This window comes from Ambystoma mexicanum, chromosome 5q (genome assembly GCF_040938575.1).
Source record: "Ambystoma mexicanum isolate Mex_15411 chromosome 5q, UKY_AmexF1_1, whole genome shotgun sequence".
NCBI lineage: Eukaryota > Metazoa > Chordata > Amphibia > Caudata > Ambystomatidae > Ambystoma > Ambystoma mexicanum.
The window spans coordinates 530,380,982-530,407,264 of record NC_090933.1 but is presented as its reverse complement, the minus strand read 5'-3'; the positions used below and the strand labels follow the sequence as shown (position 1 = coordinate 530,407,264).

General features: G+C 45.4%; 1 protein-coding gene across 1 annotated transcript in view; it reads right to left on the bottom strand.

Annotated features, from left to right (window-relative positions):
• LOC138497503 (chloride channel protein C-like) overlaps window positions 1-26,283 on the bottom strand; it is an 876,774-nt gene that overhangs the window by 656,387 nt on the left and 194,104 nt on the right. Inside the window, exons 11-12 of the mRNA XM_069621029.1 lie at window positions 13,127-13,298; window positions 7,647-7,813 (exon numbers count right to left, since the gene is read on the bottom strand). Of these exons, the coding sequence (XP_069477130.1) occupies window positions 7,647-7,813; window positions 13,127-13,298 (339 nt within the window). The remainder of the gene's footprint in view (window positions 1-7,646; window positions 7,814-13,126; window positions 13,299-26,283) is intronic.

Here is a 26,283-nt window from a genome sequence, read left to right as displayed (position 1 = left end):
TCCTGACCAGAGTGGTTTTGTGCCCGGCAGATCCACAGCCCTCAATATCCATCGCTTATTCAATGTCCTGTCCAGAACCGACCCCAACGCAAACGCTGTAGCGGTCACCCTCGATGCCCAGAAGGCATTAGACATGATGTTGTGGCAATATATATGGGCAGTACTTCATAAAATGGAAATTGGCCCATGCATGATATCGTATATCAAGCTGCTCTACACAGGCCCCGTGGCCAGAGTCCTGGTCAACACCAGGACCTCGGCCCCCTTCGCTCTCTATAGAGCTACCCGCCAAGGCGGCCTGTTCTCCCTGATACTTTGCGCTTGCTATCGAACCCATGTCTGACTGCGTCAGAGACAAACACACACGTAAAGGAATACGTCTACGTGATACTCCAGATATCATGCGCTTCTCTACATCACAGATCCGGCCGCTCACCTGGACCCGATCATACGGGACATAACAAAAATCGGCACATTTTCGGGCTTCTCTATAAATTATACTAAATCTGAAATCGTTCTGCTCACGCCGACCACTACACAACCGACATGTGAATTTCCCCTCCATTGGTCATCAAACGGTATCAGATACCTCGGGGTGCAGGTGTCCCTCACCAAAGCCTCACTGCTGGCCAATAACTACGAGGCTGTGACGCAGCTTACAGAGACCCAAATGCTGAAATGGCGCAATCTCCCGCTTTCCTTGTCAGGCAGGCTATCTCTAATCAAGATGATAACTGTCCCTAAATTGCTCTACGTCTTTGTGAATGTCCCGATCTGGCCCGGAAAGCAATACTTCAGGAAACTGCACTCTGCGTATGCCCAATTTCTGTGGTACTCCAGCGCGGTTCGTAAGAAATGGCAGCATATGACTCTTCCATATGAGAAGGGGGGCTTTACTGCCCCTGACTTTGCCAAATACTGGACAGCCACGCAGGCCCAGCATGCCACATACTAGTGCACGTTCACTGATCCCCCCCACAGGTGAAGCTCGAGAAGCTAGCAAGTGAGGGAACTAACACCCTCTCTCACTCCACCACACATTTCATACTAATGCCCGGCCGACCCCGTGATGGCTACAACTATGGGCTGGAAACGAATACTGCAGGCACAACCCGGCCACCACCCGTACTACAAATGGCTGCCCATTTGGCAATTCCCTGGCCTCAGCCTGTGGGATGTTTTTACCCATGCATCCGAGCCCTACCTCAAAAACTGTGCAGTACTGGCATTGAAAACATCACGATGGCCAGAGCTTCCCAGAAAATGCCCAGGGAAATGCATGAAGAATAGACTGCCACCCATTTTTGCCGATGTTATGGGCACAGAAGGGTGCTGCCTAAAACCACCATTGGACTACCCACACAGTAGCCTGAAACCATTGGGAATGGCAATGCTGATTGCCAAAAGCAACCTAGAACTGTGGGGAATTCATTTTCTTAAATCCCAAAAATGGTTGCATTACCAGTACTCACCACTATCAGAAAGCCGGCGTTTTAAAACCACCAGACTTTGTGTAAAACTGAATAAATTAACCCAAAGCAGGCCAAAGAAAGATTTACTGAGAGGTGGATACAATGTAAAGTTATATTCTGAAGTGACTTGAATGTTCATAACAAGACTGGCTGAGCTCTGCAGGTCTGCAGCAGCCTAACTGAAACTGGATTTAAAACTACCAAAAATCGAAAATGTTTAAATGAACTGAGTGACCTACTTTTGAGTGTCACATAGTTTGTCACTGTTGAAATGTCATAGTTTTGAACTTAGAATCAGCATTCTAGCTGCATATGTAAAAATTGTCTTGACTTAAACTGGGGAACAAAAAAGTGACATTTTATCTGAAACCTGGCTTCATGAAACTGAATTCTGCCCACCAGCTACCCCCGACAGGAGTTGAGACTTGCACAACAGCTGTGTTCCCAGGCCTAGCTGTCTTTTGCTGTTCCCACCAAAAGGGATATGACACTTCTCTGATTGAATTACTTGGGCTCTGCAGGAAATTGAACAAAGCCCTGTCCTGACTCAGGCAAATGTTTTATTGGGGGTGTCGTAAAAATGGCTTCCTCTGAACAATGCAACCCCCTTCACCCAGGCAGATGGTTTATTGCAGGGGCCATAAAAATGGCTTCCTCTTGGCAGAAACTGGGAGGGGGAGAAACTGGAGACAGAGGCTGAGCTTGAAGAAAGTGGAAAGACTGGTTTCTGTACAATGTGACCTGAAAAGACACACCCCTGTAGCCAGAATATGGTTTTAGAAAAAGATGAATAACTCATAGTACGGACTTGTCATAATTATTTAAATGGTACCATAATTCTTGTGATTTTTCTGCCCACAATTTAAGAGGTTTTTAGAACCGGTGGTATGATCTGGGGGCAAACTAGCAGTTAAGAGGGTATTACTTAAAATGTCTGCATGTGAAAAGTCTGATACTTCATCAATTAATGCCTGCATGCCTTGCACACATTTGGGTAAATTTGAGTAAGAATCCGATATTGGTAACCCGACCAAAAAGCGCAAAAAAGTTGCCATTTCTCAATGCAAGCTCTCAGGAAGAGAAGATTTGGACAGAGTATACCTCATGTGATATGTGATGGGTGCGTGTAATTTTAAACAGATGTGTACCTGTGTAAATATGTATTTGGATCAGATATAGATTTGGGTGTCAAGTTGACAGGGGTGGGTTCTCTGTATCATAAACGGACCTCATCATGATGACACTTCATTTCATTCCCCCAATCAAGGGGAAGAGGAGGAAGTGGCCAATGACAAGTGGAGAGGGGTAGGGCCTAGAAAGCTAGCCTCTCCACCCACTTTCAAAACACATAAAAGCAGACAGTCAGGACAGATAGAGACATTCAAATCCATTTGCTGCAACGCGCTCTGCCGGACCACACAACATCCAGAAGATACTAGATCCAACACTTAGACTTTAAAACTCCAAAGAACTTGATTCAGAACTCAAAGCAAGGGCCTAAACCCACAAACTGAGAACTCTTCTCAGTAGGCCTCAGCATCCAGCAAACCTAACAGCGGTAGCAGCATCTAGGAGCCGTGCAGATCAGCACTGGGTCCAGAGAAAGCTGTGCAGAAAGATCCAGAAGCAGTGCTGTACCCAGAGAAAGCAGAGCAGTATCCAGAATCCAGAGAGGCTAGACCAGCAGAGTAGAGCTGACCCAGACGCTGTGCGCAGAGACCGTCCGTGGCGAGTGAAGGAAACCTGTTGACCAGATCCGTGGCGAGGCCTATTTCTAAATATATTGTGAGTACCTAGCAGAACTGTGCAGAACCAATCTCTTAGTTAAAATAATATAATTCAATCTATTTTAATCTAACCAGAACTTCCTCCTAACTGTCACCTGTCATTTGCAAAGCTGTCAGTTGTCATTTTCTAGCTGCAAGCTGTAACCTGTCGCTTTGAACTTTTAAAATTTCAAATCCGAAGAACTACCTTTATTTAATCGTCCATATCTCTGGAACCGTTTGGGCTAGGAACTTGGTTTAACTTTCCTCTGAAAGCTTAGAATCTTACCTTTCCAAACCGACTTCCTACTCCTTATACTTTCTCCGTAATCACGATTCTCGCACTCGCGAATTTTACCGCGACTTGCAATTTGGTTAAAAATCCAGCCACGTGTGAAAACAGCAGCTTCATTGCTTTCCTTTGCCAAAAATTCGTTTAACCTGCTAGTTACTCCTAGATCCTTGCTAAAGTGAGCCGGAACTCATGACAAGTATATTTCACTCACCCTGAACCTCCTAAAGGGAATTAAAACCATTTTCAGCATATTCCTCACTTCATTGCCAGCACATATAAAAGCATTTTGGGCCTGTGTTTCAAACTTCTGTAGTCTAAGCTTGCTGGGGTGAACTGAATTACATTTGATTGCATTTCTGAGAACTGTGTGCTTTCCTTCCATTTCCTTGCATTGCATAAAGGGGGGGAGTGGATTGCTAGAGAAAAGTGATTACATTGTTTTGTTGAAATCATATTGAGTATTTTCTGTATTGCATTTCATTCAACATTGCATCCATCTGAATTTATATAAAGCATTCTCTACCACCTTATTCTTCTGTTCCTATTCACAAGTGTGCTAGTGCCGGACTATCCATTATTGATTACTGCTCAGGTTAAGTGTGATATTCAATTATTAATTTATTATAAAGTGTGATATATATATATATTGTTTAAATTATCAAATAAACCTTTTAAACTTGCAAAACAGAACTACTTCTTGGCTCAGTGGGGTTAGGGGGATTCCAAGAGAGGGGTGTTATATAGGGGTAGTCATCCAGAACGCATGAACTGGACGTAAAGATATAGCAATAAGGGTTTCCATTCAGTATCCCAGACTAGGCATTGACTTAGCTGTAGTGTTGAATTGAATCCTCTTACAAGCCCCACACACGATAAACTCCTAATGAAACACTGGTATGACTTGGGATATCAAGCCCTGACCGACCTATACCCTGAAGGGAAGTTCATCACCCCGCAGACATGGCGTCCCGGTCATTCCGGCACTTCGCTGGAACTACTGCAATACTTCCGGTTGAGAGCAGCGATTCGAGCCTGGTGGCCCTCATACCCCGACGAGCCCCCAGACTCGCCGGTAATTCACTATATATCTAACTCAGCCGGGGCTAGAGGGGTAGTGTTCTCGCTGTACAAAATGTTGATGGCCAACCCTACAGATATGCCACATATGGCACGCGATACAAGGAGCGATGAGCTGGGGCTTCCCATCACTGACGCAATGTGGAAGAGAATGTGCATACACACCCGTACCACCTCTTTAAATGCCAGATATAGGTGTATACAATATAAGCTTCTAAACCGATTATACTACACACCACACAGACTGGACAAGTTTACACACAACCAGGGTCAGACATGCCCTAGATGTAAATCCCCGGACGCGGATCATATACACATGTTCTGGTCCTGTGACACACTGGGCCCATACTGGAAAGCCATAATAAACGCTCTCTCAGAGATTACAGCATCCCACATCTCTCCAGAACCATTAGCTATACTGTTCGGCCTGTGGGATAGCCCCGAATTGAGAAAAGGGTCCAAGTTTCTGAATGTCGCCACCATAGTTGCCAAAAAATGCATACTACAATGTTGGAAGCGCCGCTCCCCCCCTTCCTTTGAAATGTGGCTAAGGGCCCTTACTTGGACTCAAGCGTGCGAGGAGGACTACATTAATACCCTCCCTTCGACCTCTCGCCCCAAGAATGTATGGACAGAATGTTGTACCTATCTGAACAGCAAGGTTGACCTAGAACTACTGTCTTCCCCTCCTCCTGGTGAAGTGAACTAGCCCACTATTGAGCCTCAGCCATAGGTACCACTGTATATCTACCCCGTCTGTATCTCCCATACATTGTATTGTCTCCCATGTACCTGCTACCATATATACCTTGTACATTATGTTGATTGTCTGTTCTCTCGCTGTGCCAATAAAGAAAAGTTAAAAAAAAAAAACAATAAAGCCAGACACGAAGGCATGTAAAAACACATAACTAACAGGACATATCAATTAAAAAAGCATTCATGATGCAACAATGTTCTAACAGTCAGAACACTAAATGCACATTTCAGTAGTCAATATTTAAAATAGAAAGTAAAAAGATGTGTTATTAATTTCATCCTGCACACCGGCACCTATAATGCAAAATAAAGGTTGCCCATATGCTAACACTGTGACCTATTGGCTCCAGAGAAATGTAGGCCCCATCCGTACAAACCTACACTCACAGTGATGCAAAGTTTGGGTACCATGGGCTCAAGAGCCTCATTACATAATGTGCACCCCTCGCACACAGGTTGCCATGTGTTGTTTGCGCTGCATGGGGGTGCACATTTGCATTACACAAGTGCCCACCAGGACCATCCTGTAACACCAAATGTGTGCCCACTATCGTTGTAGGTGCCCCTTCTGTGTGGGCCGTTTGCAACCATTTCATGAGGGGCAGAATATTCTGCAGCTCTTCTCACCACTGCCGAGCCAAGGCGCTCCATTTTCCTAAGGGAATGGGACACACAGTTAGAGTTAGAGGTGACTTGATATCGGGAAACGACTGCCATTTTGAAAACATTGAATAGTGTTTTGTCCTGTGCACCATAGAAAGATAGGAAGGGCCCAGGATACCTCCCAAATAGGGCCCTTCACAATGTACTGTTTGGGAACTGCAATTAAGCAGACCGGCACGCAATCTACCACTCCAAGAATGATTGGAAAAACCAGTGGCAAAGTCCATGAGAGTACAGAGTCACATGCTCTAGAGAACTCCAGAATAAACTAGAAAAGTGAGCATAGCCAATGTATATCTTCTTCAGAATCTTTTGAAAACCTATCTGCTCAAAGAATCTTTTGTCTGGAGACTTTCACACTGGGATGCAACTCTTCTGTAATGCTATGTTGGAGGCCCACCACAACTTTTGTGTGTCTTTGTTCCACCTGCTTTACTAACTTGTCCACACATACAATGACAACTCTGAACCGCTGGCCATCTACAGGAACGACCAGACTTTGTGAAAACGTATCCATCCCATCACCTATAACTTCAGTATGTGTCAATTAGCACAACTGATATGTGGAAGCATAGCAAAGTGTTCCGAAGTGGTTGCAAGTCAACTTGTGAGGCATTACATACAACAGGTGAAAGTGCTACATGAATACACGATTCATGTGCTTTATGGAACAATCAATGTTTCAGTGAACATTGTTTTTATAAACATGATATATTTTTTAAATAATCCTATTTCAGAAATATTGCTATTTTTTCATTGATCAAAATACTTGCATTTGTAAAAATATGTTTTAACACAAATCTAAGAAAAAAGATGAATCAAAACAACTTATCAGAGGCAATCAGGGCTCAGGGGGACTCTGTTCCTACCGTAGAGTGATGGGTCTGGTTGGTTTGACTGCTGTTTTGTTATATTTCTGAGGAAGGCACTTCAAGTCAATGTAAAAACACTGGATTTTTTCACACCCTGATACGATTTCTTCTTTAATCAATTTCCACAAATTGACTCACAAAAACTGGTACAATGTGAAGTTTAGTGTTGATTGGGCAAAGGGGGGCAACATTTTAGGTAAGTGGAAAGTGGATTTAAAATAGACATGAACCCTAACATGTGAACATAACTTTCGAGTAAAGATGCTCAGAACAATTCTGTTAAAAAAGGGAAACTTCTTGAAAAAATTCTCCTTCAAAAACATTTCCCTTTACTAAATCAGACACTCATTTTGAAACATAGCAGATAAGGTGAGAGGTCTCCAAACAACAGACCACAAGAACACAAAAAAGAAACAACAAATAAACAGCCATGAAAAAAAAAAACAAAAGGAGACATAGATGATGGAGTTCAAAGAGAATTTAAATCCAGAAGTAATTCATTACTGCAAAAGCAATGCATAACAAATATTGAAAAAGAAGAAACTGAGAAATGAAAGATTGAGAAAGATAATTAAAAAACGAATCGCAAAGAAACCACGTGAGCACCATAATGCACCATTACCTACGGAGTGCGACCAAGCAAGCCCAGAATAAACATAACAGTGGAGACGCACAGTGGAAATAATAACTCAGTCAGCCATGTTGCTTAAGGCAACCCGCCATACTGTCCATGGAGACTTACTGTTTTTTGCTGTGTACGACGTACGGCTCGGAGTGTAAGTACGGGATGCACTTCAACGTCAGCAAGGAGCTGTACAAGGCCATGTTGAACCGATCTCCAATCGCTTTGGCCACCATAACGGCCACCATGATGAGTAGGATGGATTGCACGTCATTTGTAATCTCCACCTTGAAAAAAGAACAGCTTTGCTATACATCAAACATAAAAGCATTGCAGAGTGTTCACACAAAGCTATCAATACTAATCACACATCCAATATCACCATGCAGTCAAATAGTTACTGCCATAATGGAGATCATATAGAAACATAACTTGCTGTGGAAAATCCCTTGAATCACAACCCATACATGGGCTCTGACAACACATGTGAGTATGGTCCATTCAAAGCAGGTGCCAGTCTCAATGAACATGTGACATGCGTGCATACGTTGCAATAGCAAACAAAGCACGCTAAATTGTGACGTCTACTTCGGTCTGAAGGAAGCCAGTGGGGTTGTCTCCTAAACAGTGACTATCATTGCTATATACAATATTTCATAATCTTGTTTTATGTTTCTATCATTGGCCAAACAAATCTAGCATGGCTCCCTGGAAAGTAGCGTGTCGCATTCGTCGGGTCATGGTCTATGTATATCGGTTATTGTTGGAGTGCTCTGAACTGTCAAGGAGCCAGCATGACTGTTATACAGAAATAAAACTAAATAATAATCATATGCCAGGAATTGCTTCATAGGACCATTCTGGGAGCTATATGTCCATAGCCCATCATCAGGTGCCAGCAACACCTGTATACATCCCGGTTTAGCCTCACAGGTCCAGATTTCACAATCATGTGCAAAGGTGACCTTTGCCGACCGCAGGCATGGCTACCCGCACACATCAGACTACAGCAACGACTGCGATAATTTCGGACTCGCTGGTCACAATGTTGTTCGACCTACTTACATCAGACTACGCCTCAACACCTCTGACAACAGTATGCAGCGAAGACCTATGACACATACGGGCCAGCTGGACACATAGCGAGTCTCCAGCACTCACGCCATCTCCTGACCTCTCTCAGCACCCATCAACAGGCCTGACCCGCGGGTTGCTGTCTACTGGAGCCTGGCCAGCCCCGCTAAGCCTTATCAAGGCCAAATGCACACACGCATTTTAATCCGACTGCGTGACCTCCAACACTCTGGACTTCAGTCCCAGAGGGCGTTCCCAGCACTAGCGCATTGGCACTATAATAATGATAAAAAGCGCTATATAAATGACAACTACATTGCATCATACAGTTCTATGCTAGGAACAGTGTCATACGCGGAGATCCAGGTGCGCATCACTATGCATAGTCATCTAGCACCAGAAACGATGTATACCCTCCTGTTCCGCTGCTGCTGCCAAGGTGATATAGAAACCCATCTATAGGGTCCGATTGAGACTAAATGCCATGCGATGGCATGTGCTGGCAGAATACAGGCATGCAATGCTGAATGTGGTCGCTTTGGTTCGTTATTAGCATAAAGGCAGTGAGAATGTAAGGCTGAACGTGGGCACAAGAAGTTGTTTCTGTCTTTCATGCAGTGGCTGTAAATGGACATGTAAGCATAGAATAGGCTTTTTGCACTGGGGCACTTTTCCCCTCAAGTGCTAATACGATGCAAAATTGCGCATGCACTGCTGCAAATAAATGGTTACATTTCCCTGGTGTAAAAATGAATTGTAAGAATCTGTTCTTTGCACTAGCGCAATTTTTTGCTCCAAGATCTAATGCCCTACCAGCTAGCATTTACAGCGGTGAAGAGTATCCGTCATCCGGCCGCTGCTGCTTCGTGGGCACCCACTTACTTTTGGCACCCTAGGGAGATGCCTGCAGCATCGGTCCTTCCCGTGGCCCTGCTTGATGGGGTGAATACTTAGGAAAGCATTCATTTTTTATTTTACTATTAAAATGCGTTGGTCTCTATGTTTGAAGGTGTACTGTTTACCCCACTGCTGAGAGTTTTTTTCTTTCTAACCAGTTTATAAGGGCAACTATAAAGGTGAGGCATGCCACAGCGCGCAGCGCCATGCTTACGCGTCGCAGCGGAACAGATGCAGAGAGTGAAGGATGACCAGCTGGGATTAAGTGGAACTGTGGAGCTGATCATTGAGAGACAGGACACTCTACTATGTCCCACGCCCCAACCTGGAGCTAAAAAGGTGATGAGTGGAAGGTTTTGATTTAATCTTAACTACCTGCACTCTTCTGGGCAACGTTGAACCCCACCCAATGCATTAAGTGGGATTCGAAATTGAGGGTGGGGCTCTCCTTGAGAGGCCTAGCCTATCTTATCTTAGGCCTATCCTATCTTTGGCCACACCCCTTCGGCTAAGTAATAGAAGTGGAGCTGCAAGCACTGACATTATTACCTTCGGAAGTGCTGACACCTGCAGGCAGCCTGTGTAACTGCAGTGCTTCGGCTACACAGGCTGCCTGACGGAGGTGTTGGCGTGGCTGGGGCTAATCGAGGGAGCCCTTTTTGGAGACTACTGGGCCTGGGCCCTGGCTAGCCCCGGCCCACTTAAAGCCCTGACCCCACGTACTTGCACCTGGCAACTCCCTGTGCCATGTATGGTAGTTATTTAGCAGAACCCCTAAACCGTTAGCTGAATAAAGACACCCTTAGCCATAGCCACGTTCTCTGTAGACAGTTCTACAGGCTTGCTGATCAAAGGGCAAACTTACCGATCACCAAGACAAACGAACCGCCTCAAACTAATGAGCAACATTGGCAAACGAAAGCGTGGGTGGAATGGTCGATTCAGAAAGGTTGCATGGTGGATCTCAACCATCAAGCATCCTTTAGAGCGGACAGCACTAAGCTCCTCTTCGCTGGTAATGTCCGCAGTTTGCGAGGCTCGTGTTTGCATTATCAGTTTACACAAGGAAAGCTGTGGGAAAAGGGCCAAGGCAAACGACCTCCTAGAACGATAGGAAGCAGTCTGCGCATGTTGCATAGTCCGCTTGCAGCACCTTGCACGCACATTTTTGCGCGGTCATCGTCCAAGCCTGCTCCGCCGAAGAAAAGGAAATAATCACCCGAGCGAGGATGTTATTTGTTTTGGACGCACATGAACCAAACTCAGGGACGGACTCAGGTCGGAACGGCCTAAAAAGCTCAAGCGAGTCAGAACATGACACAGAGGCGATTTCAGGACACGCTGCGGTCACGCTGATGACGTCACTTCTGCATGCTCTTTCCCCTGCCTCAGCAGTTCCTGGTTAACTGCCTAGTGCTCTGACAATAGCCTGTAACGTAAACCCTATGCAGAGAGGAATATGTCCTAAATTGCTCTAAAGGCATAACGTTTCAATCACTTCTATTCAAAAGTATGGTGCCTTTTTATTGAACAAGGAAACGTTGCATTTAGTGTAAAGGTAAACAGGGCTCGAGCCCGAAAAAAAAATTGGGGGACTCTGACATGCATTGGGAAGTGACAACACGGGACGTCAAAGTGAAATATGCAACTTTCATTCAGTCTTGTCTTTCATGTTTGAAAAAATCGCACAGGAAAGCAAAGTATTTGCTAAGAGAACAGATTTTCATATTACTTTGCTGGTTAAGTATAAAAAGCTTGCACCTTTACAGTCTGAGAAACTTGTCATAAAAATGACCCTGTATAGTAAGATGTCCTTAGCAGCATACCATTGGGTGGGCATGTTTTTTTAATACATACACCCACAACTAGACTAATAGTCTTTTGGGTATCCTATTGTCCCACCATAGGCACTCGGTCTTACACGTGATACCACAGAATCGTGTGGTCACAATCTCCTGTACTCTGGACAGGGGGATTTGTGCAATAGCACCCACTGTAGCGATATCCATCATACGGTGAGCTAAGTGATATGTCCTACGAGATTATCACTATCATTTGAATTTTGGAGCATGAATAAGCCTCTGTAAATAATGAAAACTGATCTTGAAACCACATACCGTCTAAACCACGTTGTCTCTTGTCATTGCTTTGACAGAGATCAACAGGACACCCTCTCTTTCCACCTGTTCTTCCGTCCTGATGAAGGCATACTACACACCAGCTTCATTACAAGGCTGATCGTTTTGGCTGAAACACAGTACTGTCGACTACCGATTTTATGTTGTCAATTGTGAAATGTAAGTTTTTTGTGCTCACATGTTATCTATAAACTGAATTCCCTAGATGTTATAAGGGAAGAAACATGCCTACCAGTATCCAATTCCAGACAAGTTGACTGGACTGTACCGTTGTGTATTTTGTAGAGAGTTTTTATAAGCAAGTGTGTCCTGTTTTGTTTTTCTTGATACACTGATGAACATTAAATATCTTGGGGTCTAAGCACTTTGCCTTGATCCAGCCAGCATTCAGATTAACCTCCTTTTTTCTTATGAAGGGGTATTATCACAAAGGTCTGTGTTTTTCAGTCACCCTGATCATTATGTTATTATATAATTGTATACCCGCCTGGGTAGATCAGGGCCAAGCCAGGAGCCCTTTTTTTGAGCCAGCTTTTGAATAAGAGCATCTTCCAAGCACCTGGTCGACTGAGCGGTATCACCCAGTTTCTTCTGCGAGTTTGGTTTTTAGAACCCTGTGTCATAGGATCACAGACAGGATCACAGATATCTCCTCTATACATGCTTATCGAATCAACTGGAATTCGGCAAGGACTAATATAATTATTTTCTGGGGGTGCCCACCGTACTCCCTCAGACATGCAGGCAATGTATGTCACCAGCTCGCTTATGTTCATATGTACTTGTCTGGCTTGTCTGTGTAGGACGTTTGAATTGCCAAGCTATGAAGATCTAACTAATTTGACTTCAAGTGAGATCAAAATATCCTCCCATGGTGTCCCACTGCTGTTGCAGGCTCTAATGAGAGCATTGGCGTTATCTGGCTTAGATTTGGTCAACCCCTTATATGCAGGTCTGCGTGCCATTGATATACAGTCCAGTGGATAATTAATTGTTCAAATAATGCAGTTTGATGTGTCTGGTATGTGCCTGCTCATGCTCATATGGCCTCAGAACAAGCAACAATGTGTACATTTGTGTTATCATGACATTTACTAACCTCAATATGACATATGTCCTGATGGAGAGCTAAGAGCTTGAAACACATGTCGGCAATTGAGTAATGTTTCTCAAATCTTACACAAACAATTGAGACACTTCCGGAAATATTTACCGTCAGTAGTTTATTGTTACACTTAATGACTCCAAATAACAGAATGGATTTCACTATTTGATATTTACTGTTTAATATAGTTAATTGTGATATCAATAGGGTGCTTTGAAACACAATTTACTTGATGTATAAGCGCCTTACAAATGCATAATAAATAAATAAATAAATAGCGTGCTAAGCACTTTGAATGCAATGCAGGTAGATAGTGTGCCTAGCTGTGGAGGAAGAGGACAAGAGAGAAGGAAGCACCCCTTCACATGAGAGTATTTAAAACGTACCATAATGACGGTGAGAGAAATTGTCAGCCTCGTCACCCCACTGAAGAAAGAAGCAGCACCAATTGCAGCGAAGAGGCCAGGATCGATCCAGGCTCCGTACTCGTCATCCTGAACACCGAACATGGACACCAGAACGCGACCTACTATCCTCCCATACAAGGCGCCGGTGTACCTGCAGACATGATGAACATCAGATAAGCAATGCCAGCCTTTGCATATAACATGGGACAACCTTGCACACAAAAACACACCAGGAAATACAAAAGCACACATTGTTCACTGCAGCACAACAAGCAGAGAGTCCAAACAAAGTGGTCCCCTCTCACTAGTGTCCTCTATTAGAAATGAGCTGCAATGAACCACTGAGACCCACCCATCCAAGGTCAGCTTTCATAGAGGTTGGCCACATTTCTATTGGAGCGTCTTCATTGTGAAGGCCACTGGAAGTAAAGTTGCAAGGCTACTTGTGGTGTCCAGTTTCCCCAGATGGGTGCGGAGCAGTCATGGACTGCTTCAGTCCAGCAGTACCTCCACCACTGCTCGCCACAATCTTTTGAAAACATCCATAGTACAGGGCATACGCTTCACCAGCCAAGGTGATTATTTTGATCATAAGCCTCCACTGAGATAGTATTGTGATTGTCATGGTTACATCACAGAGCGCTGGATTATGTAGGATGTAGAGATAATGTGTAGACGACCAGGAGTGCATGTTAGGAATTCCAGAGGATCAGGCAATTGAAAGAAGCACAGGAGAGCCTCCCCCTTCCAGTCCAGGTAGGCAGCACTCAGGTAAAACGCTCAACTCTTCCACGGGGCAAGTCTGCACTAGCACTAGCAGGTTCAAATTCTGGCAGGGCCGACTCAGTCCTTCGTCCTTCAGAAGTCGCCAAATTGAGCACCGTTAAATTTGGCTTTAGTAATATCACAGGCCAAGAATCTAGAGCAAAGCTTTATATAAAAACCGGAATGTGGGAATACCATTTGTAGACCAAGTGTATTGCCTCCTTTCCGGTGGCTGGCCAAATCAACCTGGTTAGAGTGGGGAAAACTACATACCAACCACCACCCCAGACCCGCCGCACAGGAAAAGCATGTTAGGCAGCTTGCAAAGGAAACAAAAAAAAGATATCTACAATACTGAGATCTTGACGCTACACGTAGACAAGAACACCACACTCAGAATGTCTTTTGCTTCACCATAATCTTGCATGAATGCAACAGACAGAAGGGAAATTGACTTCACCCCCTCATTGTACATGTGCTCAGGTGACGCACTAATGTTGATGACAAAAATGCTGCTTTAGTAACAGGCATGGTGCACAATGGGGTTGTTTTTATTTAGTCATCCGCATCCCAAACCCAGGCCTCGAACAGAGCACCCAGGACTGCATTGATTAAACCCAACTCCCAAGGAGTCACTCTTGGACTATAACCAGTGCCTCCCACAAAGGCACCCACACTGAGAATTGTAGCAGTGAGCCGTGTAGGAGATCCATATTCCTGCCGCATGCGATAGATTTCATGGTTCCACCCTACCAATTCATGTACTCCAAATGTTCAGTCTCTAAAGATGTACATTGTATTGCTACCAAATCTAATGAAGCGAATGACTTACCTTTAATTGCATTATATGTTCTCAATAGCTTCGGGTACATCTACATAGAGTTGCATTACCCCCTGTTCCCCAAATCTCATAATTAGGCAATATGACCCGAGAAGGGGGGCCATTACCGGTCGGGTAATGCCCACGGGGCCATAGCAAGGGCTGTAATGGAGCCCTGTGGGTATTAACCCACCGGTAATGGCCCCCCTCTGCAAGTCATATTGCCATTAGTACCCCGGCACGTCGTACCAGGGTATTAATTGCAATTTTTCTCAAGTGGAGAAACGGCAATGCAACTGTTTCTCGACTCGAGGAAATAAATTCAAGAAAATGGCGGCCACTGAAGTCAATGTAAAAGAAAAAAAAAAGGAAATGGCCACCATGGAACAGGGAGAAGGGACTACACACAGTAGCCAGGTGCAGAAGGAACCCCGTAGCCGCAGAGGTGAGGGAGCCATGTCGGCTGGCTAATGCCCCAGCGAGTGCCAATGAGCTTGCTTGTAACAAGCTCATTGACCCTTGCCGGGTACTAATGGACCTTAAGGAAAGAATCATAGTCTGGGTAGAGTGGACAATGCAACCCCCAAATGACTCCGCAGGAACACCAAGTAAACATACTCCATGGCCAGCTGCAGTCTGTCATTGCTTTGTTTTTTATTCAGAAGACATGAACTGATTTTGGGCCCAACAGATCGACAAATCTCCAGCTCAATGTACATCTTCGGAGGTGCACACTCTTTCCCCCATAGTCCTTTGGTAGTACATGCTGTGCCCCGGTAGAACTTTTCCTAGGTGAACTGTCTGTAGGAAACTGGCAAGACTAGTCTTTCCCTCATAACATCACCCGCCGTAGAGAGAGCAAAGTCGCTTCTTTCTCCTATTGGTGCCGTCATGGCATGCCAAACTAGAATGATGCTTTCTTTTGCTCGCTACTGTGAGCATCATGCCAGCTGGCAGCGCATGTCCACTCTGTCGCAGTGTCCACAATTTATCAGGATGTCTCTCTTGGGTTTCCTGCTGTCTGCTTCCAAGAGACTGCAAGGAAGGATGCATGGAGCAGCTGACAAGCTCCCTCGCTGCTCACACCTACATGTAAGCATGTTATGTGGCTGTCCTGTGAAGATACCCATGCAGTTGAAAGCCCTGGGTTGAGGGGGCAGAGAGCACCTTCTTCTTTTTCCTTAGAGTGCATCCGGGAGGCCTGCAGGGGTAGAGGCACATGGCATGCTCACTTCCGTGTTCTCATGAACTCCTTCTGTAGTTGCAATATTTTATGGGACGCTGGGCGGGACCTCTTCATTTTCTCCACACTGATGCCAGGAAGGCCTGGTGCACTGCAATTCCTTTCCAACACAGGACCGCCACCTTGTTTGTCCTCCCCAAGCTGAGGAGCACTAGGGCCCATCCACAAGCCAGCAGTCAGCCCCTCTGAGGGGCTGCCTGAGTCAGCGACCCCCACAAGTCGTTTATCCTGTCTTTTTTCATCTCACATTACTTCTTCCTTCAGAACAACCATTCATATAGCACATTCAATTCTCCTGTGTCACCAGGGGGGTGACCAGTCCCATTGTCTAGCATCTGCAACATCCCATTAGGCGCCTATCAGGGCCACGATGGCCCAGCCTTTTAATAGGTATGATCCTAGACAAAAACAACATCAAATAGCATTGTATTTAAATAAAATTAGTAGTTAAAAAAAACCAACGAGGTGTGTGGGTGGAGGGGTTATTCTGTACATAGTACTTAGTAACTCTTGGAAATGTAGGGCTCACTTGACCAAGGGAATCCATTTATTATTCCCAAATGAAAAGTTGGATGATGCTACGGTTGGTAAGCTCTTGCTCCTTTGACATTGATGCGACCGGATTGTTATGCAATGCTATGCTATGGTATGCTACCGTAGGGTCTCCCATACAGGTAGGCCTTAGACCCTCCATGTCACTTCCCTCTGCCTCCCTCTGCACACAGCACCCCGGACAGGACCAAACCCCACCTGGGGTTTCGTAGGGTTTCTATGAATGCTGCTTATCCGTAATAAAACATGATGTCCCCGCAGGACTGTGTCACAAGGTCACAAGTGAGATTTCAACAGTTCTTGCCAAAGGTCTGCTAGATCATGCCAAGTTACACACCCATTGTGAAAGTGCTAGTGGTTGCCTATGATATGCTATATAATCGGCACTCTGGGGAGGGGGGGCTAGAGAGCTCCTTGTGCCGACTGGTCGAACACTTGCATGCTGTTTTCCCTGCTGATAACTTTGTATTCTATGTATTTGTGATATAAATATATGACTCTTGATTTACCACCTGTCCGTCTGATCTCCTTATTTGATGCAAACTGAGGCTGGACCGAGGGGGCCTTACCTTGGCCACCACAGGAATGGTGCTGTGACTCTCATCAGGACTGCACAGGAGTTTTATGGGGGCAGCCACCGACCGACCACAACAGGCCGACTACATTAGTTCCTCATCATCATACTGAGGGTGCTGTTAAGAAGCACGGCACACCTGTTATCTCCAAAGTTGCCAAACTCAGCAGTATGAATGGGAAGTGTCCTCCGGAAAATCTCCATCACAGAGCACAACCGTGAACCTGTTTGATTTTCCTCAGACTGAGTGGTAAATATCAGCCTTCTGCTTAAGGCACTGTGTTTTCTCAGCACTGCCTGCAATTTTGATTAAAGATGATTTGATTTGCAATATCTTGTATGCTCCCTCTCTCTCTCCTTACATGCCCTGATGTTTTGTGTTGAGTATTTGTATGTGATAGTGGCACGGCATAGAATTTCAGCTCTGCCAACCACATTCATCTTGTTTGTCTACGGTCTGTCTATTTTGGGCTTCTGGGAGCTAGATGCTGGCTTCGGTTTGGAGATAAAATTGAATAACTAAGAATGAGTTCAGAAAGCTATCTTGCACATAACGATTGTTTTTTTATTAGCCATCTACTGAGAGATAAATAGTATTACAAGTTTGTGTACAGTTTGTGGCAGCTAAATAGAGAAACATAGTGTCCCATAGTGTTCCATAGTATAGCAGAGCAGTGCCCCTGCATTCGCCCACAACCCCCTCTTCCCTGTATCAGTGCAGCACGATCTGAATGCAGAAAGTGCTGGCACAGCTCAATATCGAAGACTCAAATTTAGTGTTCAGTGTTTAATGTTTTTCGCAAATGTTCTCGACAAACATAAAACAATGATAAAGTCAAGCTCTGGACTACAGCAGGCAGGAGAGGTGTTGTTTTTTTAAAGGGCCTTTCTGCCAAACTGATCTATTGTGTAATTGTAATTTAGTTTTGGAGCTAGTGAGACATAATGCTGTCTCCTAGTTAAGTGGGTTGAGAATCACTGTGCCCATGGTGTCTGTGTGCTGCCACATAAACACAGTTTGTGACTAGGTGTGAGGGGTCCAGGTGTGTTGTCAAAATGCCCCCAGGTTGCAATGCTTTTGCCAAAGGGTAGCTATTGAGGGTACTTTCTCAAATTGATTGGTGTGCATTCCTGTGGGCTGCCGTTTCCAGGATTGCAGCTGACAGAATTGGCCTGTGTTTTTTGTTCTCCGCCGCCGTGTTATTGCGCTGTGATTTGCTTTGCCACAAAATCAGAGGATCAACATGGTATGCCATTACTGTAAATCCCTGGCCTAGGCGTTATTCCCTTGGGGTTCTTTGTGATTGTGATTTTATTTTGTATTAATTAATTGATTTTTGTGGGCACTGTCAGAATTTAGTTTGCTGCTTTTCACTGATGGCCTTTCCAGGATACAGACAACGTAGTGCCACAGAAATACCTACATGCTTTACTTCCAAGCATGGCGAGGCCTTGATTGACAAGAAAAAAGTTCCTGCTTAACTAAATTTGCATGATTGGCCTCCCACTTTCATTTCTTTACTTATCACAACACTCGGAGCCCTGCGGTCTATATCTATGTCTTATTTCAACTAAAAAGGTGATGTGAATGGACTTCAGCCATTTGAGATGTCAAATGTTATTGCTGTGGCATCCTGAAACGTTCATTTGGTCCATCTTGTCTGACTTTATCTTTATATACAGCAAACTCTAACAATCCTTGTTTGCTCCTGTTTCCCTTTGTGTACCACCTCTCCGGTTTGTCTTTAAGCTGTCACCACCAGTAAATACCAATTGCCGGGAGGTTGTTTGCACTACCGCTCTTGGTCTGCACTACCTGCAGGCCTACCTCCCTTTGTGTCTCCACTGCTCTTGTGGATTTCTAGACTTAGCTATGGGCTCTGAGCTTTTCACAACACATCTTACTTCTGCAGTAGGGACAAATGCCTTTGTCATATTTTCAACGTATGTACCTGTAAATATGTGAAAGAGTGACATTTTTTGACTTGGGGTCAAAAGGGGTTTCAGTGGCCACTGGAGGGGTCATTTCAGGTGGACCACCTTGTTGTCTTGCGCAAGGCTTTGGAACAAAGAAAGTGTAAGGTGTTTGATGGTCATTGGTCAACTTATTTTGCATGGTACAAAGTGTCTATGGACAGAGTGCACCACAGTCAGACTAGATCGCTTAAGAAATCTCAGGCTAGGTTAGAGAAACAATTGGAGCAGTACAGGCAGCTCTCAAAATCCGTCTGGTAAAACAGTAGACCCACTAGCAAAACAGGCCTCTACCCAAGTTTTACTGCAGACACTAGCAGAGATGCCGGTTCAGAGGCACCTACAGCGCCACCTATAGACACTTTAGAGGAACTAGCACTATACTCACCTCACCTGAGAGCATGCACACCTCCTTTTCCACCCCCACCACTACCAGCTGCGCCAACACCAACTGTCAAATTCTCAAACCACCCTCCCCTGCCTCTCACACTCCCGCGAGGAGTGAGGACAACTTATTAAAAGCAATTATCAGAACCATGTATGGCTTCTAACACAGGTGGAGGCTTGGCAAACAACGCCTCCAAGGTGCTTTTAAATTAGGCATTTCAACAGTCCTTTACATTGTTCCTAATAGTTAGGGCAAACCTCTTCCCCTGTCCCCTAACCCTAGATATGTGGCACACCGCCACAACCTGGGGTTTAGCAACCTAAGGATGGCTTTGTAAGAATGCTTAGAGGGCAATATAGAGTGTACTTAATGACAAAACTAAAAAAATTATAATTAAATATTTAACCTTTCTCCGCAGTGTGTGAACGTGTTAGGGTATGGTTACAGGTTAGATACCCACCCCCTGTCCCGAAGTGTGTTTTTTGCCCTGAGGATCTGCATTGTTGCTAACTGTGAGAGGAGTTTCACTTAATTCAGATGGATGAAACAGTATTTAGAGGCCCTCATCATGAGTTGGGCGGTAGCCCTTAAATGCGGCAGTAACGCTATTACCACTGCATTTAAGGGTCTGCCCAATCACGAGTCTGCAAGCATTTCCCCCCAGCTCTAAACTGGGGGTAAATGTGGCAACTTAACGCCCATTTTTGGATGCAACCAGCACAGTGCTATTATTGTGTGCTATTTCCACCGAAAATGCCCCTTTGTGTCTAATGGACTCAATGGGGAATGAAAAATACCCATTACCGCCCAACCCTTGAGCAGCAAACAATTTTGTTGGAACACAATTTAGGATACTGCCCTTTGCTTAAATAATGAAAACGTATGTTAGAATAAAGATAATCAATGAGAATTGATGTTTGGAATATGGTTGTCCATTTTTCTGAGTCTGTTTGTAACTTTTAAGAACTTTACTTACAAGCTAATACAATAGTCTTGGCTTATATGGCAGCTATTTATAATGTAAGAGCAGGGTTTGCAGTATGTGGGTGGGGAAGCTCATCCTAGTGTTGCATTCGGGGAGCTATAGTGTCTAGAAACTGCCCTGTGGTACACCTCAACTACACATGAAAAAGACGGAAAGCAATACAACTAATAACTCACCATATGTACTCTCAACTTGTGCACTTTTACAGCATTGGAATAAAATATAAATGAAAGCAATGCACTTTATGATATGATATTTTATTTATAGTGCTCCTATACACAAGTGATTCCAGGCGCAGCGAGGCAAGGGGGGGGCAAGAGAAGACAAGACAACGATCTTACTAGGCCAGGTGACATTGAGATTGTGCAATTCCGGTCAGAGGGAAGGGGAAAAGTGCAGGGGGGAGAGGAGAAGGAGGAGAAGTGCGAGACATAGGATCAAGACATAGGAAAAAAGTGCAGCCAACAGGTGGCGGTGCAGGGGTTAAGTGCAGCCAACGGCTGTTAGATAAGCACAAGTAGAGGGGACTGTAGGGATGCAGAATAAAGCCCCCGAGTGCAGGGTTGCCAGGTGTGCAACTTGGAAGGCAGGGACCTGGGTCTGTGATTCAGAGGGTAGCCAGGTAACCAGTGCATTTTCAGGCATGAGATCAGCAGGGAAGTTGAAGAAAGAAGGCAGAAGAAAAGTCTTGAGCTGCTTCCGGAACCGGAGATGGTTCTGCTCAAGTTTCCGAGAGGCAGGGAGGCTGTTCCAGAGGGAGGCACCGGCCGAAGAGAGAGATCTGCCCCCAACTTGTAGCTTGGAGTAGCGACTGACCCTCAGAGAGTTGGTGGAAAAAGAGTGAAGAGATTGAGAAGGAAGATACTTCTGAAGAGAAAGCAGGAGGTATTTTGGACACAGGCCCCAGAAGGCCTTGTGGACAATGCAAAGGGTCTTGAAATTTATTCTTGCAGCCACTGGGAGCCAATGGAGAGATTTCAGTGCTGGAGAGATACGATCCCAGGGCTTAAGGCCAAGGACAAGTCTCGCAGTCCTGTTCTAGATGAGTTGCAGAGGATGGAGAGTAGAGGAGGGTAGATTTACAAAGAGGCTGTTACAGTAGTCAAGCCTAGAGAGAACCAGAGCTCTGGAGACAGTGAGATTCTAAGGAAAGGAAGAATACCTCTCAGGAAGTGCAGTTGGTAGTTGGACTTCTTAGAGACATCGGAAATGTGAGGGGAGAAGGAAAGGGTGGAATCAAAGATAACCCTGAGGTTCTTAGCATCAAAGGTGGGGGCAGGAAGAGGGCCAAGGGAGTCTGGCCAGAGAGTGGCGGGAAAGGTGGGTGCAGGTGTGTCAATGAGGAGGATCTCTGTCTTACTGGCATCAGGCAAAGATCGTTGGCGGAGCACCACTCCTTTATTGCAGACAGACAGTCAGAGATGAGAGAAGGAGAAGAGGCGGCAGAGGGGAGCCTGACGGCAAGCTGGGTGTCATCTGCATAACACTGAAAGTTATGGCAAAGAGCGCCAATGCGGTGGGAGAGAGGTGCAAGATATTGGTTGAACAACCAGGGAGAGAGGTTAGACCCCTGGGGAACACCACAAGTGGAGACCGAGATAGAGGAGAAGAAGGACCCAAGTTGGACCTGGGAGGGTCGGTCAGAGAGGAAAGAAGTCAGCCAGGATAGCGCCTGATCAGTGACATCCAGATTATCACAGAGCCGGTTGAGCAGGATGGCAGGGTTGACCGCATCAAAGGCAGAAGAGACCTCCAATAGGATGAAAACAGAGGGGAGTTTAGAATCAAGGTTGGAGAGCAGATCTTCACGGATGTTCAGGAGAGCAATTTCTGTGCTTCTGACTGCTCTGAAGGCAGACTGATGGTCATGAAGACAACCAACAGATTCAGTGTGAAGATTAATCTTGGAGAGCGCTAGCTTTTCCAGGAGTTTAACCAGGAAAGGAGTGCTAGAGATCGGGCGATAATTAGCCGGAAGGGAGAGGTCGGCAGAGGGTTTCTTGAGGAGAGGGTGCACAAGAGAGTGCTTAAGGGGGAGGGGAAGGTTCCAGAGGCAAAAAAAAGTGGTTCCAGAAGCGATCCAAGGCTGGGGCGAGGGTTTCAATGTGGTCCTTGATAATTTTGGAAGAACAGGGAAGAACCTGCTTAGATGAGGTTTTCATAGATCAGACTTGTCTAGAAACCTTGTCAGCGGAGAAGAGAGGAAAGAAAGAGAAGGGAGGGGGAATGGCTGCAACCGGGCCAGAGGAAGAGGAGAGAGTGGAGGGAAAAGCAGGAGAAGCAGAGAGGTTAGACAGGATGTCCTGGGTTTTAGAGATGAAGTGAGAGGCCAGGGTCGTACAGAGGGCCAGGGAAGGGACAGGAGAGATAGAGCATGCAGAAGGATTGGCCAATTTCTTGCAGATTTTAAAGAGTTTGGTCGAGTTGTTAAATGCAGCAGAGACGCGGGCTTGGATGTGAGCTCTCTTCTTGGCAAGGACAGAGAGTAGGTGAGGCCATTGGAGCAGGCGGCAGGCCAGTTTGTCAGAGGATGTACATGATGCCAACCATTTCTTCTCAGCCACCCTACACTTGCATTTAAGGTTGAAGAGGTTAGAGTCGTACCAGGAGTTGAACTTCATTTTAGGCTTCATGCAAATCCTCATGACAGGGGAAAGTCAGTGGTCGAAGTGTACAAAAAGAAGTAGTGGAACTATGTTCCCTGCTGGCCTGCTCCCTCTCCCCACAAATCCCACCGACACACCCCCTCCGACACACAATCCAAACCCCCAAACAAACACACCTGTTATTTATGGGAATGTTCCATGCAGTGCACTGAAGTGCAAGCTTCAACTTCTTCCTACACTTTTATTTTAAAACTAAACCATTCCAGAACAGTTTGTTTTTAAAATAAAAGTATAGGAACAGTGAAACTTAAAAATAAAAAGTATAGGAGCACCGCTTCCGACCGCTCCCACTCACTTTGACCTCTGAGAAAAGTACATCAAGAGCATCAGAGATAGCAGAGTAGAGCATGGAGAGGGCTATGTTAGGGTGTGTGTCAGTCAGAGGTGCAGGAGGGGGAGATAAAGAAGTGGCAAAAGCCTCAACTGACACACGCTTCATAGGTCGAATGACTGAGAAGTTGGGTGGGTGGCTGGGGGTAGGACTGGCCCTTCGGGGTAGTGAGGTAGAGATGAGAAGAGAAAGTGATCACTCCAGAAGAGAGGAGTGGTGAGAGGGTTAGAGAGGGGAAGGTCAGAGGAGATCAGAATATCAAGAGTGTGCCCGCAGAGTGAGTTGGGCCAGAGGGAAGAATAGAGAGAGAGAGAGTCACAGAGGTTGTGAAAGAGACCAGTGGCAGGACAGGGGGCATCCAGATGGATGTTGAAGTTTCCAAGGAGGAGGAGTTGACTGCACAGTCGTCCCGCGCCCTTCACATTTGTCAATTCGGTCTTTTGACCACTGTGACGGCCGTCAGAAGGACATTTACTCATGATCTGTCCAGCCCTCCGACTTAGGCTTGGAGGTTCTCTCTTTCTCCTTCTTGCCGCTTACGTGGCATCGAAAAATCTCTTGGGGGGACCATTTCTTCCCTTCAAAACTCCATTTCCCTTGGGGTCCTGACGAAGGCAGCAGAATTTATACCCTGCCGAAACATCCTGGGCATTTCTCCGTGTCATCGAGTTATGCTACATGGCTCAGCAACGCCACAATGGACGTAGACCTGGACTGTGTGTTTTTTCGGTCAGGTGTAATTCACTTCGCCATGTTTAATCAATTTTAGAACTGGAATTAGGTGACACTGCTCTATGGAGTATATCTGTGACTAGTTAGCCAGATAGGGCCAGGAAGACAGTATGTGTGCCCGTTCTCCTCCGTATCAGAGAATTTTTGCTGTGTCACCTCTGGCTTTTATGAATAAACCATGAAAATGCTAGTAGATGTATATATACATCTTCCACATTGATATATGTCTGTATGTGGTTTGTTTTATGTTGTCAAACGTAGGACCAATGGCCTATGAAATAAAATTATAACCTTTTTATACTAAATGAAAAATACGGTGCAATGTGTATTACATTCTGTGAGGCGATGCAAATAACCTACGGAGTGGGACCCAGTAAGAGTTAAGACTGGGCCATCAAATTTGTTCTTGAATGGTTTATCTGGGGGACTCCCCAATGTGTGTTGACCTCCCCTGATTCAATCAGGGAGGTGTTATCTCCTTTTGGTGGGGGCAGCAGAATGCAGCCAGGCCTGGGAAGAGTGGCTGAGCAAGTTTCAACTCCTGTCGGGGGTAGTTGCCGGGCAGAATTCACTCTCTTCAAGCCAGGCTTCAACCAAATGTCACTTTTGTTCCCAGTTTTTCTTCATTCAAATCAAACTTACAATTTTTACACATGCAGCTAGAATGCTTATTCTAAGTTCAAAACTATGACATTTAACAGTTGCAAACTATGTGACACTCAACAGTAGCTCACTCATTTATTTTAAACATTTAGATTTTAGTGGCTTTCAGTCCAATTTAACTTAAGCTGCTGACATCCACAGCTCAGCCAGTTTTATTATAAACATTGTTTTGGGCTCTTCATCTTTCCAGATGTTGTATGTACACAAGACTACATTCTGCCAAATGTCTGCTGGTGTTCATTGAGATGTTTGAATATCTTGCAATGTTTAAAATAGGCATTTTTAGCTTGCATTTCAGTGAAACAAAGGTGATTTCAAAGCGCTTTTTGAGCTAACAGGCACTGCTGTTTTTCCTTTGGCACCACGTTTCACTCATGGTGCTTCTGGCCCATCACGCTTGCACTGGTGGGTGGTAGGTCAGGCGACCATTTTGGTGTGCGCAAAAACTGCACGGTTTTCCTGGATTCTGGCGCAATGTGGGCTTTTTCGGCCATCTTGGATTTTCTAAGCCCACAGCACCAAATGTTGCAGCAGAATAGTCCAAACGTGGGTCAGGACACCCAACATCGGTGAGGGTCTGTCTGGAGAAAGCGCTGGTGTAGGTATCAGCAATAGGGAGGCCAGGGTTGGAGAACAGGATATCTTTTTTGAATTTTTTGAATTTCTTCCTACCAGTTTTAGTGAAAAGGGTGGGATAGTCGATGGTGAAACAGTTGGAGAAGATAGGAGTAACAGAGAGGGACATACATGGGTGATGTAAAAGAGGGAAAGAGGAGAGTGAGGAGGGGTGGGGAGTGAGAGAGGAGCGGAAGGAGGGTGGTGGAAACACTGGGGGAGGACAAGAGAGGGGTGCAAGCAGAAGAGACAGAACAGGACAGGAACAGCAGGGCAGAATGAGACAGAATGCATTCACTTGGCACAGCTAAGTTTGAAAATTAACAATGCAGGATGAAACACAGAGCAGCCACTGGGCACAGCTAAGTTCGCAAAAATTAACAATGCAAGATGAAACACAAAGAAATGTGTGAGAAGTGGGCACAGCCAAATTCAATTGGCAGCACAAGTAGAAAGAAAACAGTGTAGCAATTAGGGAAGAAATGTGAGACAGACTCAGGTGTGGAGGAAGAGGGTTGAAGTAGTTAGTTAAGATAGCCAACCTTTAGAGAAAAAGTTAGGTGTTCCATTGATTTCCAGTGTCCCAAGCATATGGAGGTCACCTCAGCTTCCATGTGCACTTGGTGGGGGTTGCAGCGAGACCCCCAGACCCGGCCAGGCAATGGACAGGGAGCAGAGAGGGCCTTAGAAAGTGGGCCTGTAAGGGGTGGGCCGGCTAAAGCCTACCAGTCCCCCATAGGCTGATATGTAATTGCAGGTGGCCAATCAGCAGGCAAAGAAGTAGATGCTGGTGGCCACAGTGCGCCTTCAGTAATAAGAAAAGGCGGC